Source organism: Podarcis pityusensis (assembly GCF_964106645.2).
Source record: "Podarcis pityusensis genome assembly, chromosome: 13".
Lineage (NCBI taxonomy): Eukaryota > Metazoa > Chordata > Lepidosauria > Squamata > Lacertidae > Podarcis > Podarcis pityusensis.
Genome location: NC_138038.1, coordinates 34370530 through 34387002, shown reverse-complemented (window position 1 = coordinate 34387002; position 16473 = coordinate 34370530). Strand labels below are relative to the sequence as shown.

The 16473-nt window shown below is 44.8% G+C and overlaps 1 protein-coding gene across 1 annotated transcript; it reads right to left on the bottom strand.

Annotated features, from left to right (window-relative positions):
- Positions 1 to 2690: 2690 nt before the first annotated feature.
- On the bottom strand, positions 2691 to 9300 carry LOC308461028 (sulfotransferase 1A1-like). The gene is made up of 9 exons (XM_080977604.1): positions 8969 to 9300; positions 8142 to 8290; positions 6233 to 6358; positions 6001 to 6098; positions 5439 to 5565; positions 4760 to 4854; positions 4179 to 4359; positions 3116 to 3250; positions 2691 to 3038 (listed from the first exon to the last, which is right to left on the bottom strand). The coding sequence occupies exons 2-8, from the start codon at positions 8287 to 8289 to the stop codon at positions 3138 to 3140; spliced, it is 888 nt and encodes a 295-aa protein (XP_080833730.1). The 5' UTR covers position 8290; positions 8969 to 9300; the 3' UTR covers positions 2691 to 3038; positions 3116 to 3137.
- Positions 9301 to 16473: the final 7173 nt, after the last annotated feature.

Here is a 16473-nt window from a genome sequence, read left to right as displayed (position 1 = left end):
TGTGTTGTTAACCATTCATTATAAACTGTCCCGTGAAGTGTTGAAACAGAAGGGTGGGGTGGCGTTCAGCGCTTTCCACCAAATAAATATATGATGAAATACGGCGTATTGCAAAAGCACAGTATATTTCAATGTCACCTAACCGCCTCTGTACTTGCAACAAGTTTATAACATTAAAAAACCCGTCACATGTTGAAGCACATCGCTGTAATCCTCAAAGGGGAAAATCCAGTAATCCTCTGGCGAATTCTTTGCATCATCTGATGGGAAGGGTGAAGTATTAAGGTAGTTCCAACAAAAGGCAAATCCTCTCAGATCATGTGCTGGGAACTGTAGCTCTAAAACTTAGCAGAGGGCCAAAACAGGGTGTGAGATCAGTTGTTTCCTCACACGTACACTTTAAAACAACCTATTTGCCCCCCCCCCCCAAGTTTTGACTGAAGCTATGTCTCTGGGGGGAGCAGAGGGGAATAAGACAGTTGCAGTTCCTATCTGTGCTCTCTTCAACCCCCCCCCCCCCATTGTAGACCATAGAGGTCCATGGAAAGTGGGTAGGAACAGGCTAAATATTTCTGTGGAGCTCCTGCTTTCTGTCTCTCTCTCTCTGTACTTTAGCTTGTTGGGAACCTATTGGAGGGGTAGGCAATGGATTTTCCTTCAGATGTGGTAAACTATAATTGCCATCAGCGCCAGCTAGCATGGCCAATGGTATAATCTCCTCTGCCTGCCACTGCTTTGATCAAAATCCAAGACCATCCCATTGGCACCCACTTTATGAAAGTGTGTGGTGAGATCTCCTACATCAAATCTGTTCTTGCAGGTCCTCAGCTTCAGCTGCAAGCCCACATCAAGCTCAATTCCAGCTCTGCAGTATACCGGTCTGCTAACTCATTTTCAACCTCCTAGATGTCTCTCTGCCCCCCCCCCTCACTCACACACCTTAAATTCCTTTTCTCAGAAGTCAAGATCACAGCAGGGTGGTCATGTGTCCTACATTAGAGAGGGGATCCTCTATTTTTCTCTATTTGAATAGCTATTGGGTCCAAGTCTGATGTAAAGATTATTTATTTCATAACATTTATAAACCTTACTTTTTAAAAGACATCTGAAGGCAACCCTGTTTAGGGAAGTTATTAGTATTTAATGCTGTGTTGTTTTTAACACTCGATTGGGAGCTGCCCAGAGTGGCTGGGGAAACTCAGCCAGATGGGTGGGGTATAAATAATAAATTATTATTATTACAGTGGTACCTCTTGTTACGTACTTAATTCATTCCGGAGGTCCGTTCTTAACCTGAAACTGTTCTTAACCTGAAGCACCACTTTAGCTAATGGAGCCTCCTGCTGCCGCCGCATGGCCGCCGCCCGATTTCTGTTCTCATCCTGAAGCAAAGTTCTTAACCTGAGGTAATATTTCTGGGTTACCGGAGTCTTTAACCTGAAGTGTATGTAACCTGAAGTATATGTAACCTGAGGTACCACTGTATTATAATAATCCTTCACTTTTTCTTTACAGGGCCATGTAGATGAATGCAACTGGTGTGATGTTTCTGACTTTCTACACTAGTGTCTGTTTAATTCATAGCTTCCTTAAGTTTTCCCCACACTGAAGTTAAGGGTTTAATTAGGGGATTAAGTTTTGCTGCCTGTGTATGAGTTTCAACAGTCTTTGAATAGTTTTGATGGAATACAGTATTTAAAGTATCATTTAAAAAACTAAAAAGTTTGGCAATGCTTCATGCTCCAAGGCTGTTTCAGTGTGAGGCGGTTGGTGCCTGGCTTTGTTTCTTGTTATACTCACTCCCCAAATGACAGTAGGAAGAGCAGAAGTCAGGGAAATTCAGCTCATCCGACTCCTTTGCCCCTTGGGATGCTCAGCAGTCCAGTTTACAGAGCACCACCTTCTTGGAGGAAACATAGGTTCTGGCTGGAAGGCTGCAGTCCTCTCAGGTTACGATGATGATTGTTTCCAGATGAAACTGCACATTCCACATGTGCTTTTTCTTGAATATAGCCATCAACTCAAAGATATACTTACCCTTGAAACTTTGCTTACAGCAGGAAGGTACCACAAAGCTCATTCGGCCTAACCCCCTGCTGATACAGGAAATCATTTGCTGAAGCTCAACACTAATGTTGTTAAATTAATAAAGGACGAGGACAAAAAAGCTTTTCAATAAAAGTATTTATTAATGGTGGGAATACGAGATATGAGCAGAGTATCAACCTGACGATTTGGGAAGGTTTTTTAAGTGCATGTCATGTACTCTGCTTAAGTAATGCAAAATATATGTCTTTGCTAAAATTCTATAAAAAGTGGGCTTCTTTGAGACCAGATCGTTCTATTCTTATCCCATTATACATGACTAAGCCATTTCTCACCTTCTCACCCCTTGCCTTTTCCTGTAAGACCTATTACAGTCGTTAAGAGTCGTCAGCAGGCTCATCTCAGCTATCTGCCAATCTCCCATTCCCACCACCCTTCTGAGTAATACCCCTCCCCACCTTCTCACTATATAGAAGGATCTGGCAACTTCTGTTTCAGTGTATCTGAAGAAGTGTGCTTGCACACGAAAGCTCATACCAAGAACTAACTTAGTTGGTCTTAAAGGTGCTACTGGAAGGATTTTTTTATTTTGACTATGGCAGACCAACACGGCTACCTATCTGTAACTTGAACAACAAAGCCACTTATCCAAAGATCAGACTTTTACAATATGAAAAGTTGTACAGAAATCCACTTTTTGCAATAAGAAAAGTGATGGGAAGTGCAGAATAACACTTGGTTTGACACAGGATCATCTAACCTCCCTGCAAACCAATCAGCACAAATGCTCAATAAACAGCTCTTCTGGAAGTGTCCACCTACACACCAGCAGGCAACGTCAAGGAAGAGTTGTCCGCTAGGGAGAAAGCTGGATAGTATTGTGCATGTTCAGGAGTGTTTGTGGACATGGGAGAGAATCCAAGAATCATGGCTTCCGTATTTTGTCTCTTTTCTATTAACTCACATGAAGGTCTGTTCATCAAACAAGAAACCTGGTGGGCGGAATTGAGATTAAGAATCTGAAGCAAAGGTAGTAGATTCCATAGAATGGGAATAAAAGGAGACTCACCCGAAAAGGGAAGTCAAAGAGATCAAATCTCTGTCCGGAAGTGCAGGGTCGTTCCTTCCATCTGCCTTTTGTAATCGGCATCAAAGCGCTCGTTTTGAGCCACTGTGAACTTGTTCTTCCAATCGCCAGTGATTCCTGGGTTGAAATGGGAAGAAATGGGAGTCAAGACACTGGCAATTAAAGAGGGACAAGATAGACATGAACATTACTACCTAAAGACCTGTCAAATATGATGGCTAAAAGAGGAACGGGGAGTTCCTGCCCTTTCCACACCGTACTCCATGCAGCAATACGCAGCTGCAGATTCCACTTGTCTGGAATTTTTTTAACAAAAAAAATTATTGGGTTTTCAATAATAAATAAATACATAAGCAGAGGAAGAGATCTGCAGGCCCTACTTGTGATGATGTTGACTGTGGTGATGCAGATGATGGGGACATTTGCCTCCTCCAGTAAGCTGATCCCTTTTTGGTGCACACTCCTTAAGCCCTATGATGCCTCAAGACCTCTTCTGAGCAATAATATTATGTTTTTGTGGGTGCCAGACACCTATAATCCTAGCAAGTATTAAAAGCTAATCAAGCCAGGCTAGCTTCCCAATGAGGTAACCGCCTGGCTGATGGATCATTAAGAGAACAAAGGCAAGGCGGTTTGTGCTAGATGACAAATGGGCAGGCCCCTTCTCCAGCTCTCAGAGAGTTAGAAGGACAAAGCCTGAGATTTGGGGGCTGGGTTTGCTGTGATGTGACCCGGAGGAAAAAGCTTCAGGCTGGAAAGGCAGAGTGAAAGAAAGAGTCGTGGCTGATTTCTGCTTGAATCCAAGCCTGTGGCTGTGGTAGAAACAAGACCCTTTTGATGTACTGATGTTGTGAACCCCTCCATTGCAGGCTCAGGATGTATATATGTGTAAATATGTATATATGTAAACCATATATCATAAAGATACCACAGTCTTCGCTGTGCCTCATTTCCAATAGGAAACATGGACCCTGGGGTGAACCCCTGGGACCCCTGGAATCTCAGCCCTCTTCAGCCCATCCCTCCAGGTGTCAGTGCAGCTTACCTTTCCTCATGAAAGGGGAGATACTGTGGTCCATAATCGTGGCAGGGATGCTTGTGTAATTGGCCATTTGGTTCTTCTGCATCTCTTTGAAGGAGGTGTGGTGAGCAATCTTCTCGACCAGGCGGTCATCAGGTGGCCTCTCCAGGAATTCCATTACTTTTCGGATCTCCCGCTGAGGATTCTAGAAGATAAGCAATGATTGGGGGTTGAAGCCGGGGGACTTAGGTTAATAAATTAATAATAATAATTTATTATTTATACCCCGCCCATCTGGCTGGGTTTCCCCAGCCCTGGGTTGGGAAAGGAAGACAGGGGAGAAGGACGCAGTGTACAGAATGGGAATACCCAGGTGGACCTCCCAATTTCCCAACCTGGGAACCATCATTTCGTCTGGTGCACCTCTTGAATGTGGCAAATGATGTTCCGGCCCTCTAGACACCACAGTTCCTTCTGACACACTGCATGCATGCATGATACATTCTATATGTGCTATGTTTACACTTTGAACATTTTGGTGGCTTTGCTTGCTGTTGCAGCAGAACTGGCATTGAAAGGGTTATACCGGGGAGTGGGAACCTTGCCTCTTTCAAGTCTTCATAGAAAAGGTAGAGCATCTTATGTTCATTCCTCTTGTCCCACCAGCCTTTGACATGGTCGTACCAGGATCCAAAAGAGACTGAGGAGAGAGAGATTATGGGCTTCCGTGAGAACCTTTCTAGAAACGAGGAAATTCTGGCCTCTGCTGGGTAAAGGCTGCAACTCAGTACTATAGCTTCTTTTTTTCCTTTTTTGGACTGCAACACCCATCTTCCCTGACCATTAGTCAGGACAGCTGGGGCTGATGGAAGTGGTAGTCTAAAACACGGCACATTTTCCACACACATAAGGATCAAAGTTCCATCTTCAGAACTGGGGAAAGTCTGACAGACACCTTGAAGAGCTGCTGTCAGTCAGATTATCACGATCTGACTCAACATAAGGAAGCTTCATCATTTGTTTATCTCATCCTACCGCTACCTGCCCAGAAGCAATGGGAAGCCAGAGGAGCAATGCCTGGATATGAACCTTCACACTCACAAAGCTCCTCCAAACCAGGTAAGATCTATGTAAAACACTTGCTCATAATTCCATATGGAATTTCATAATTTCTATATAGCAGGTGGGTCCAATGACATCTAGAAGATCACAAGCTTTCTGTCCTTGGCTTTCAGGGTCATTGCCCTTGCCCTCTGCCTCTGTCTCATCTCCCACAGTCCTTACTGTCTCCAGCCATAAATTTCTCCAGGAATTCGTCCCACGTTCCAGGATCAGGATGCACTTTTGCCATTTGGTAGAAGTAATAATACGAGACAGCCACATCTTTGGCGTTTCTGGCCACGTAGATCATCTGTAGTGCAGAAGGTAGCATGCAGATTAAATGGATGATCAGCATAATTTATTCTGCTTCTGCCAGTCAGGCAGAAGGGCAAGGGGCAATGCAAAGGTTTTGAAGTCCCTCCCCTTGGCTACTACAAAATGCTGCAAAGCCCTCCCCACCTCTGGTTTTTAAATTTTTACATTGCCCATAGATTTTCAAGCCTGTTTTCATATGGACTAGTAACTTAGATATTTTCTAAATAAAGTATTTAAGTATCTTTCATATATAGACTAGAAACTTAGATTCCTTTTTTTGAAAACAGTAACCTTCTTCTGCATAGAATACACAGCCCTGCTGGCAACTTTGTGATCCTCCTTTCAGATTAACACTCCAGCCCCTTTCTTCCACAGTGACCTCTTTCAGATCCTGCTCTTGCTAGATTCAGGTGCCCATATACCCTCTCACCTTGCAATCCGTTTCCCAGAATGATTTTGGAAGCAATTGGACCGGAAGGTGTGTTTTAATTAGACACGGCCGAGGTGCTTTTCTGAGCAGATCAATGCCTGGAGGGAGGAAGGGAGGGAGGAAACAGAAGTCAATAAAGAGGCTTCTCCTCTCCCCATCTTTCACGACCTGTCCCCGCAGCATACCTTAGGGTGAGGGACTCCTGGATTGCTGGCCTTCTGGGGTGTTTTACCTTTGGGAACTCCTTCAACAGCAAACTCCAAGAAAGGGACTCTCTGGTAGATGGGTTCGTCGCTGCATTTCTCCACATTGCCTTCTTTATAGATCAGGTCAATGACCTGGCTCACCCAGGTAGTTCCTGAAACGGCATGAAGGGGTGTTTTGCATAAATTCTCGATTGCAGTGCAGTTAGGGAAAGCCAAGATTGAGGCTGCATACGCCGTACATTTAAAGCACATGCAAACTACGTTTCCTCAAATAATTCTGGGTGCTGCACTTTGTTAAGGGTTTCTGGGAATTGTAACTTTGTAATGGGTCAATTACATTCTCCAGAACGCTTTGGGGGGGGGGGAGTGCTTTAAAACTTATATATGCCACCTGAGGGTACATATACAGTGGTACCTCGGTTTAAGAACAGTCCTGTTTATGAACTATTCGGTTTACGAATTCCGCAAAACTGGAAGTAGTGTCCTGGTTTGCGAACTTTACCTTGGTCTAAGAATGGAATCAGAATGGTGGAAGGGAACCGGCGGCAGGAGGCCTCATTAGGGAAAGTGCAACTCAGTTTAAGAACGGTTTCAGTTTAAGAACGGACTTCTGGAATGGATTAAGTTCGGAAACCGAGGTACCACTGTACACCCTACAGTCATGGCTGTAGCCCAGGTGGGGGCAGCTGCCCCCCAAATCAAGTAAATAAATAAATAGAAATACTTAACTAACTGACTAATTGCATTACAAATATCTGGGTTCTGCCCCCCCAGCATAAAGCATGCCCCCCTTAAAATAAATCCCATGCATACAGGTAAAGTACATATCCTCCCCAAAAGAAGTCTGGAAACTGTGTGATGGTGGACTGGGGGGGGGGAGTCCTGTTTTAACTATTTATTTAACACAGGTGGCACTGTGGGTTAAACCACAGAGCCTAGGGCTTGCTGATCAGAAGGTCAGTGGTTCGAATCCCTGCAACGGGGTGAGCTCCCGTTGCTCGGTCCCTGCTTCTGCCAACCTAGCAGTTCGAAAGCACATCAAAGTGCAAGTAGATAAATAGGTACCGCTCCGGTGGGAAGGTAAACGGCATTTCCGTGCGCTGCTCTGGTTTGCCAGAAGCGGCTTAGTCATGCTGGCCACATGACCCGGAAGCTGTACGCCGGCTCCCTCGGCCAATAAAGCGAGATGAGTGCCGCAACCTGAGTCATCCACGACTAGACCTAACGGTCAGGGGTCCCTTTCCCTTTCCCTTGTGCTTTTATCTCATGTTTTAATACACTGCCCAGAGATCTTTTGAAGAATGGGCGGTATACAAATCTAATAAATGAAGTAATTCTTAGTGTAAGGATTAGAGATATATCACAACTGTAATATTGCACTCTGCACGAGCCCAAAATTTGCCCCAGCCCTCCAATGGATCTCCTCTATTTTGTTCCCCCCCCCCCCCCCGGTTCGGGGGAACCGCCTGCACAGCCCTAAATCCAGCACTGACAACAACTGCACAGTTATGTCCCTGTTTTCACCAGGGAAATACTTGCTTCCCACCTCGACAACCGGCATATTTGTACAGCCACAAGTCTGCAAAGAACGTGATCCCTTTTAAGCTTTCTTGGAAGCCATTGCTATTTGGAGGCTGTGTTAGACAATGTAACATTACCTCAAGGGCCTAGCACCTTTTCACAGAAACCCAGAACTGTGGAGTTGGAAGGGATCCAATGAGCCATTTTAGTTAAGGTTACCAGATTTTTTTCAATGAATCCAGGGACACTTTTCAACTTCAATAGATTTTGTATGGGGACTGATTTGTAAATCCGGGGACTGTCCCCAGGAAACGGGGACGTCTGGTGACCTTAATTTTAGTCCAATACCCTGCAAATGCAGGCATCGCAACTTTCCTTCCCATTGAGTGGGACGCAGCCCAGACATTCACTCACCAGACTTAGGGTATGTGGAGATCAGCAAGTCCCCCGGATGAACTTGGAAGTCCTTCACCTCTTCCAAGACATCAGCAAATGTCTTGATCATGCCAACCCCCTGGACGTAAACCAGCGGCGGGCGCTCCGGCTCTGCATCGGGCTTCATCCTGGCAGAAAAAAGGGCTTAAAGCGAAATGGGCTGCTTGCACCCTTGGGCAGAGTGAGTCTCTCCCCCACCCCTCCGCATGCAAGGAAGGTGTACAATACATGAATGGAATCTGAGCTTGAAATTCAACCAAACATTACACAACATCTGGCATGCGCTACCTTCCCCTTTGACTGGAGTTGGCAGGGATTTCTGAGGCTGGGCTGAATAATAGGATCAGATAACTGCAAGGAACTGGGATTTCACTGCGAGGGAACTGAAATATCTGCTGAAGAAAAGGGAAAGTCTCACCCCATCCTCAACCTCATTTGCCACCTGCAAGCAAAGCAATTTGTCCTTTCTGTGTCCTTTTTCGAGGGTCAGGACGGACCAGGATTTAAAAAAAAAAAACAGCCTCACAATCCCATCCCTTCCTACAAGTCCTCCTGAGTTCAGTCGGTCTTTCTGCCTGGGAAATGGTTCGACGAGGATTGAAGCCTGCATGTAGGAAGATAAGACCCAGGCTCTCGCTCCCTCTCAGCCTTGAATACTAGTCGTCCACCAGGATATTGGACGGTCTTGTTCTGCCCTCATCATCCCAGGGAGACCAGGAGTCCTGCCTGCCTTGTGCCCTGACAGCTCCTCGCTCCTCCACTGCCCGCAGTCCGGAGGCAGCTCAGCTTCCGCGGGCGTCGCTTACCTTGATCTTGAGGCGCTGGTGATGCTTCGGCGGCTGGCGCTGATTTGGGAGCTGAAGCGCTCCCGAATCCGGTTTGTGGGGCGTGGACCACGAATGGGCGGAGAAGATCTCCCGGGGTGAATTATTCCGGGGTGGGACAGTGGAGAGCTGGTAGCTTTGCCGAGGGGCCGCTGAGATCAAGGCAACCCTTCTGCTTCAGCAAAGCAGAGGGAAGGGTTTCCACTGTGAAACACTAAATATATATGGCAATCTTTGATACTGGGAATTCCTACATCCCCCCACCCTCCAAACAAAAACGAACCCAAAACAATGTTGGCATTCCGACCAAGGCTTAAGGGTTGCTTTCAAGCACGGTGGCTTAACGGAGTGCTGCCTCTTTAAGAGCTTCCCAGACCCCCAAGTGCCCTCTCTTCGCTTAGCCCCAGGGAGAATAGATCCCTTTTCCAGGTGTCTGTTCGGAAGGCTGCCAAGGAGCTTATGCAACAAGCCTGTTAAGTAACCTGCCCCTTCAGAGTCACCGTTCAACAGCCAACATAGTTTGGGTTGGACTCTCCTGCTCATTTCTACAGGGTAAACACTCTGCACATGCTCAGGAGGTCAACTCTGCATGTTCTCACCTATCAGTGAGGACTGAAAATGGACTCAATTTAAGATCTGCCGATAGACAGCAATTTAAAACGCAGTTTCGAGGCCCCCCGTGTGCACATGATGAAGATGATGCCACACTCTCTCAGCTCACCACCACCATGTTAAGTGAGCCCACTAATGATCTCTTGATACCAGGCTTCCCAAAACAATTTGGGTAGTTTTAATTTGAGCACTGGAAGAAGAATGATCTGGCTAGAGAAGCAACTTGGGTGTGCTGCAGGGGTCCTGATATGTCTCTGAAGCTGCCATGCCAGTGAGAGCCAGTGTGGTATAGTGGTTAAGAGCGGTGGACTCGTAATCTGGGGAACCGGGTTTGTGTCTCCGCTCCTCCACATGCAGCTGCTGGGTGACCTTGGGCTAGTCACACTTCTCTGAAGTCTCTCAGCCCCACTCACCTCACAGAGTGTTTGTTGTGGGGGAGGAAGGGAAAGGAGATTGTTAGCCGCTTTGAGACTCCTTCGGGTAGTGATAAAGCGGGATACAAATCCAAACTCTTCTATGCCTGCTTGACTACCGGCTTGCTTCCCGCCTGTTCAACTTGTATATTTTGAAGCACATAGATGTCACAAGAGTGCCATAAAATCTCCATTAGCCTCCCATTTCTGGCCCTACAAAGGTGCCATGGGATTTGCTAGCACTTGGAGAGTTCGTACAATTGTTATATGTTTAGTAGTGTGCACCTGTCTCACACAGGTAAAAAAAATGATGGCATTTCAATGCACAAACGCACATCTTTAAACAGGCTTTGGATAAGTGCAAACATGGCAGACTGCACTCACATGATTGGCTCTGGTTCTCTATGGTATACACCCATATTTGGCTTAACAATCATGGACCACCCAGTTGGGGCAAGGTTGAGTAAATATTAAACATTCTTGTTTTATGGTGTTATAACTTATTTCACGTTTATAGTTGTATATAAATGTTTCAGATGTGTTTATGGGGATGGGAGGAAGAATAACATATTTGTTCCTTTGCTCAAGGTGCTTGGTGGAAGGGGTTGAGAAACCTCTGACTTAACAAGGATGTAGCTGAGAATTTTCCAGAAGCTTCCTACCAATCCAAATAGAGCTGGCCGGCCTACCATTAGGCAGAGTGAGACGGCCACCTCAGAAAGCTGGTTTTGCTTGTCATCAAAGGGCAGCAAACGTCAAGTACTCAAAAGGCAAACATTTAATTTTTTTTACAGAAAATAGGTCTGCCAAGTACAATCTCAGGGGCGTAGAGGGTGGTAGTTGAATGTATCTGGGGGAGAAAAAAGTTTCATGGGCCTTTTCCTCAGAGCAGCACCATAGAACCTCTTACATCAATGATATTTTGAGGAATTGACAAGAGTTAGGCTCTTGGCTATAGCAGACACAGGAGTTAAGTTGTAAAACAGCAAACAAAGGCCAGAGGAACCAGAAGAAGATACTGCTTCAACAGTTAGGAGTAAAAATCTTGAAGTGTGGGAAAGATATAAAAATCTGTTGGAACAAAAAACTCCATATTGGTTATCGCCGTTGGAGGCAATGAGTGTGAAGAAAGTCAATATGACAGGGGGATGGGTGACATATGAGAAGTTAATAAGTAAAAGAGAAGGTAAATGGAAGATAAGACCATTCGAAGAAGTTAAGGACCATGTCAATGATTGGTTGCATTTTTTTTCAAATTAATGAGATGTTTAGAAAAGATTTGAATCAAAGGGGTTTTGCGGATAAAGAATCAAAATTTCAGACAGAAATATTGAACAGTGATTTTAAGATCCTAGCAAAAATGTATAAGATATTATTAGAATGGTGCACGAAGGATGAAGAGGTAAAATCAGTATGATTGATTGGGCCAAAGATATAGGATATAATATACAAATGGAGGAATGGGAAAGACTATGGAAGGAAGGTTTAAGATTCACTGCATGCACAGCTATAAAAGAAAATGTTATGAAAATGATATATAGATGGTATGTAACTCCGGTGAAACTAGCAAAAATGTATAAGACAAGTAACAAATGTTGGAAATGTAAAGAAAAAGAAGGTACATTTTTTCATATGTGGTGGGAATGTAAGAAGGTGAAGTGCTTTTGGGAAATGATATATAATGAACTGAAGAAAATGTTGAAATATACATTTGTTAAGAAATCAGAAGCATTTTTATTAGGCATTACAGGTAATGAGATAAATAAGAAAGAAAAGAAGTTATTTCTATATGCAGTGACAGCAGCAAGAATATTGATGGCCCAGAAATGGAAACAGGAGGAACTACCTACGATAGAAGAATGGAGAACTAAAATGATGGACTATGCAGAACTGGACAGAATGATAGGAAGGATCCGGAATCGACGAGATCAAAGATTTACAGAAGATTGGGAAAAGTTTATTCAATATTTGCAAAAACTGAGTGATAACCAGATTACGTTTGTAAGTTTTAATGAAGCTCTGTGATTGGAAAATGTTAAAATAAGTATTAAAATGGAATGAAGTTTACAGTAATAACATAAAGAATGGGTAGAAATGTGTTAAAAGTAAAAATATGAAGGATTTGCAGACAAATTGAGGGAAATAAAAAAAAAGGAAAGTAAGATGTAATTAAGATGTATGGAGTGTATAATTTTGTTTTGTATTTGAAAATTAATAAAAATATACATTAAAAAAAAAAGTTAGGAGTAAAAATCCCTGTTTAGGGCACTGCAACTTTGTGTGAGAGTGTGATCTCGCATGTTTTGCCCCAAAACGTGTGTTTTTGAGCTCTGTGATATTGCGCAGGTCACGTGACTTGCTTGGGAGCATGGCTGGGAAGATGAACATCCCAGCTTCTGGCAACAACATGTACATTAAAATTAAAGCAGTATCATGCCACTTTAAACAGTTGTGGCTTCCCTCAAAGAATCCTGGGAACTGTAGTTTGTTAAAGGTACAGAAAGATTTTAGGACACCCTTATTCCCCTCACAATTCTTAGTGTGGTTCCCTCTTTGGGGACTTCTGGGAATTTTAGCTCTGTGAGGGGAATAAGGGTCCCCTAACAACACTCAACACTCTACAATTTCCATGATTCTTTGGGGAGGGGGAGCCATGACTCTTTAAAGTGGTTTGATAACTGCTTTAAATGTATAGTACAGATGGGGTCCAAGTCAACAATCAAAAATAGGTCGCCAGTGTGTATTCACACCAGGAATAAGTTGCTCAGAGTGAGACATTAACTCTGAGGCCTCACTCAGCAGAGCGCAGTGGGCCTCATGGAACACGTTTGTGAAATAAGCAAAGTAAATACACGTTACTACACAACAATAAGACCCATGATAAAGGACCCATAAGACCAGAGTCTATGGCTACCTACACATCAGTAGCTCAAAATGAAGCAAGACTGGTTTTCCCATACTGTGTTTCAAGTCATATTTTCATATTGCAGGAATGCCTTCACCTGATGTTCATTACCTGTATGGTTCCCTCACACCTGCAACCCCCGTCAACTCCTATTCATGAAGCTGCCATCTGCACATGTGCAATGGCTGGCTCAAATAACGTACACGCCTCAGTTTAACTGCTAAGTGAATACGGCTTACATTGTTGAATTGGATGTAAACCGGTTTGAGGGGAAAACGCATCAAATAGCATTTCTCAATAAGCTGCAACATATGTCTGGGCTGTGTCAAATCCCTATGTACACACAGAGCCGTCTTTCCCATAGAGCTTAGTGGTGCATCGTGCCAGGGCACCTGTCTCTCAGGGACGCCCCAATGAGTGGGGGAGCTGCGCGGCTTTGCCGGCGACCTCCCCTTTCCCTGCACGCCCACCAGCTGCGCCCCACCAACCATATGGTTGGCGGGGCGCAGCTTCCCTCTCAAGCCTCTGTGGGGATTGCTCTCCTGCAGCGGAATGGGGGAAAGTTGCACACCTCCAATGGTTGGCAGTGTGCAGCTTCGGCCCCCCCCATCCATGGTAATTTGGGGGCACTGGGTGGATATTTGCACCCCGGCACCGCATCTGCTATAGATGGCCCTGTGTACACAGCTTCAAACACCAGGTGTGGGGGTGCACCCGAGTCCGTGTACAGTGGTACCTTGGGTTACAGACGCTTCAGGTTACAGACTAACCCAGAAATAGTACCTCGGGTTAAGAACTTTGCTTTAGGATGAGAACAGAAATCGTGCGGCGGCAGCGGAAGGCCCCATTAGCTAAAGTGGTACCTCAGGTTAAGAACAGTTTCAGGTTAAGAACGGACCTCCGGAACGAATTCAGTTCTTAACCTGGGGTACCACTGTAATGGGGACGTAGAATCCGAGTAAAACCTGAAACCCTTTATCTCTCAATCTCAGGGTCGTGGGTTCCAGCTCCACATTGGGCAAAAGATTCCTGCATTGCAGGGGTTGGACCACCTGACTCTCTTGGTTCCTTCCAACTCTACAATTCTATGATTCTTGTGTCTCAGGGAGAAATATATTGACTAATTTTAATATTTATTTAACTTAATTTCTGGTTGGCAGTCAAAATAGTGTGGATTAGATATTGAGCAAGTTCTGCTGTCCATTGGGATGAAGAATGGTGGATCTGATGTCCTCGACTGTTTTCCTGAATGTGCTTGTGTGTGCTTTAACAGACAGTGTCACAGGGCTCCCACAGCTGTGCTTGTGGCTACTGCCTAGTTCTCTGTGGTAACGAGACAGACATGGCCCTAGCATGAGTGTATTGGCTACCCCTGTGTCCTTGTTGCACATTAACCTTGTCACCAATGCAGTTCCCTGACTGGGAGGTTGTCATTAACTTTGCTGTGAATCTCGTCCTTTACTTTTGCTGACAAAATATATGAACTGTCATCTCTGCTCATCAGTAGATTGGGCTGGAAGGAGCCACAAACCGCCCTCTCTTTGCATGAAAAGTGATTTGATCTTCCATGATTCAGTAGCCAGCAGTTATGTGTGGTTGAGCCCTATCTTGACTTCTCAGTCATTCACCTTAACCTGAGGCCTTCATTCCACCAGCCAAAAAACAGCACACACTGGAGTTCAGGGACTTTTAGACTGTTGAACTCTTGCCTCAAAATTCCTTCTGAATTAGTAAGTAAGTAGTAAGTAAATTTTTATTTATACCCTGCCCTCCCCGACCAAGACCGGGCTAAAGGTGGCTAACATCAAATACCAAATACATTAAAACACAATCAAACGATTAAAGTACAGCTTAAATATTAGAATCAGGATAAAATTAAATGACTGCCCACGAATTACAACCATAGGGGTCGGAAACCTCAAGTATTCATCAGGGCCAGCTATCCATGTTGGACCCACATGAGCCAATAAAAGGGCCTGGGCCTGGACCAAAGGCCAAACGGAACAGCTCTGTCTTGCAGGCCCTGTGGAAGGATGTCAAGTCCCGCAGGGCCCTGGTCTCCTGTGACAGAGTGTTCCACCAGACTGGGGCCAAAGCTGAAAAGGCCTTTACCCTGGTTGAGGCCAGTTTAACCTCCTTGAGATCTGGGACCTCCAAGATATTATTATTTGTGGACCGTAAGGTCCTCCACGGGGCATACCAGGAGAGGCAGTCCTGTAAGTACAAGGGTCCTAGGCTGTATAGGGCTTTAAAGGTTAAAACCAGGACCTTAAACCTGACCCTGTATTCCACCGGGAGCCAGTGCAGCTGGCATAGCACTGGATGAATGTGGTCCCGTGGCAAGGACCCTGTAAGGACCCTCACAGCGACATTCTGTACCCACTGGAGTTTCTGGGTCAGCTTCAAGAACAGTCCCGCATAGAGCGAGTTACAATAATTGAGCCTGGAGGTGACTGTTGCATGGATCACTGTGGCTAGATCAGGGTGAGAAAGGTAAGGAACCAGCTGATTAGCACGGTAAAGGTGGGAAAATGCCACCTTTGCATTTGCTGCAACCTGCGCCTCCATAGAGAGGGACGTGTCAAAGGTTATACCCAAACTCCTGATGGAAGGCACTGGCACTAATTGAGCCCTCGCAAGAGATGGGAGTTGGCCCCCAGATAGATCTTTGCTTGATGAAGGAATTAAAGAAAGTTCACATTCACTTCTGCAAGGACTGCTAGAATAATCTCTTTAGCAGCTTCCTCAGCTAAGGGGACATTTGATTACATAGAAAATACTTGTCATGCTTTTTTGAAACGTGTTGGGTTTTTTTTTTTGCACTTTCCAAAACAATATGCTATCCGAAACACAGCCATCCTTCAAAATGCACTTCTCCGAAATTTGCAGCGCCGTTCTCCAGCAATGCAATTTGTTCAAAAATGCATATATGAAAGTAAACTCCACACATCATTGTGTATACTAATGAAAATAACATACAAAAGTACATTTTATTAGGAAAAACTGTCAAAGATGTGCACATTGGGCAAAACTGTATATTAGGAGAAATTCACACGAAGATGCTGATGAATTTTATTGAAGACTCTTTTTAAAAAATTGCAGTGGCGTGGAAATGTGAATAATTTAAGATTTGAAAAATGTGAAACTGAGAGGAACCCAAACTGACAGATTTGCCTACCCCTAGTTGTAGGCGTGGGACTGCCCAGCTCCAGCCCAGTATTCCACCTCTGGCACCTGTGCTATGTTTGTTCTCATTTGTACTGACAGGAAAAATGTATTGGCTGGTATTATGGTTTTACATTCTCCTCTTCTGACCAGGCGAGTAAAAATGTATGAAGTTGGGAAGCAGCGGGGCCTTCTCGGTTGTGACACAGCTGCTGTGGAATGCCATCCCCTGAGAAGACTGCCCAAGTCAAAGCCAGCAAATGCTAGGCCCGCATGCACAGACAAATAAAACATCCTTATTCCCAACAGACATTTTTAGGCCAAGGATTTGGGTGTAGATCTCTGAGTTCAGTTTGGCTTTTATTGTGGGGAATGTTCCTCGCAGTGAGCTT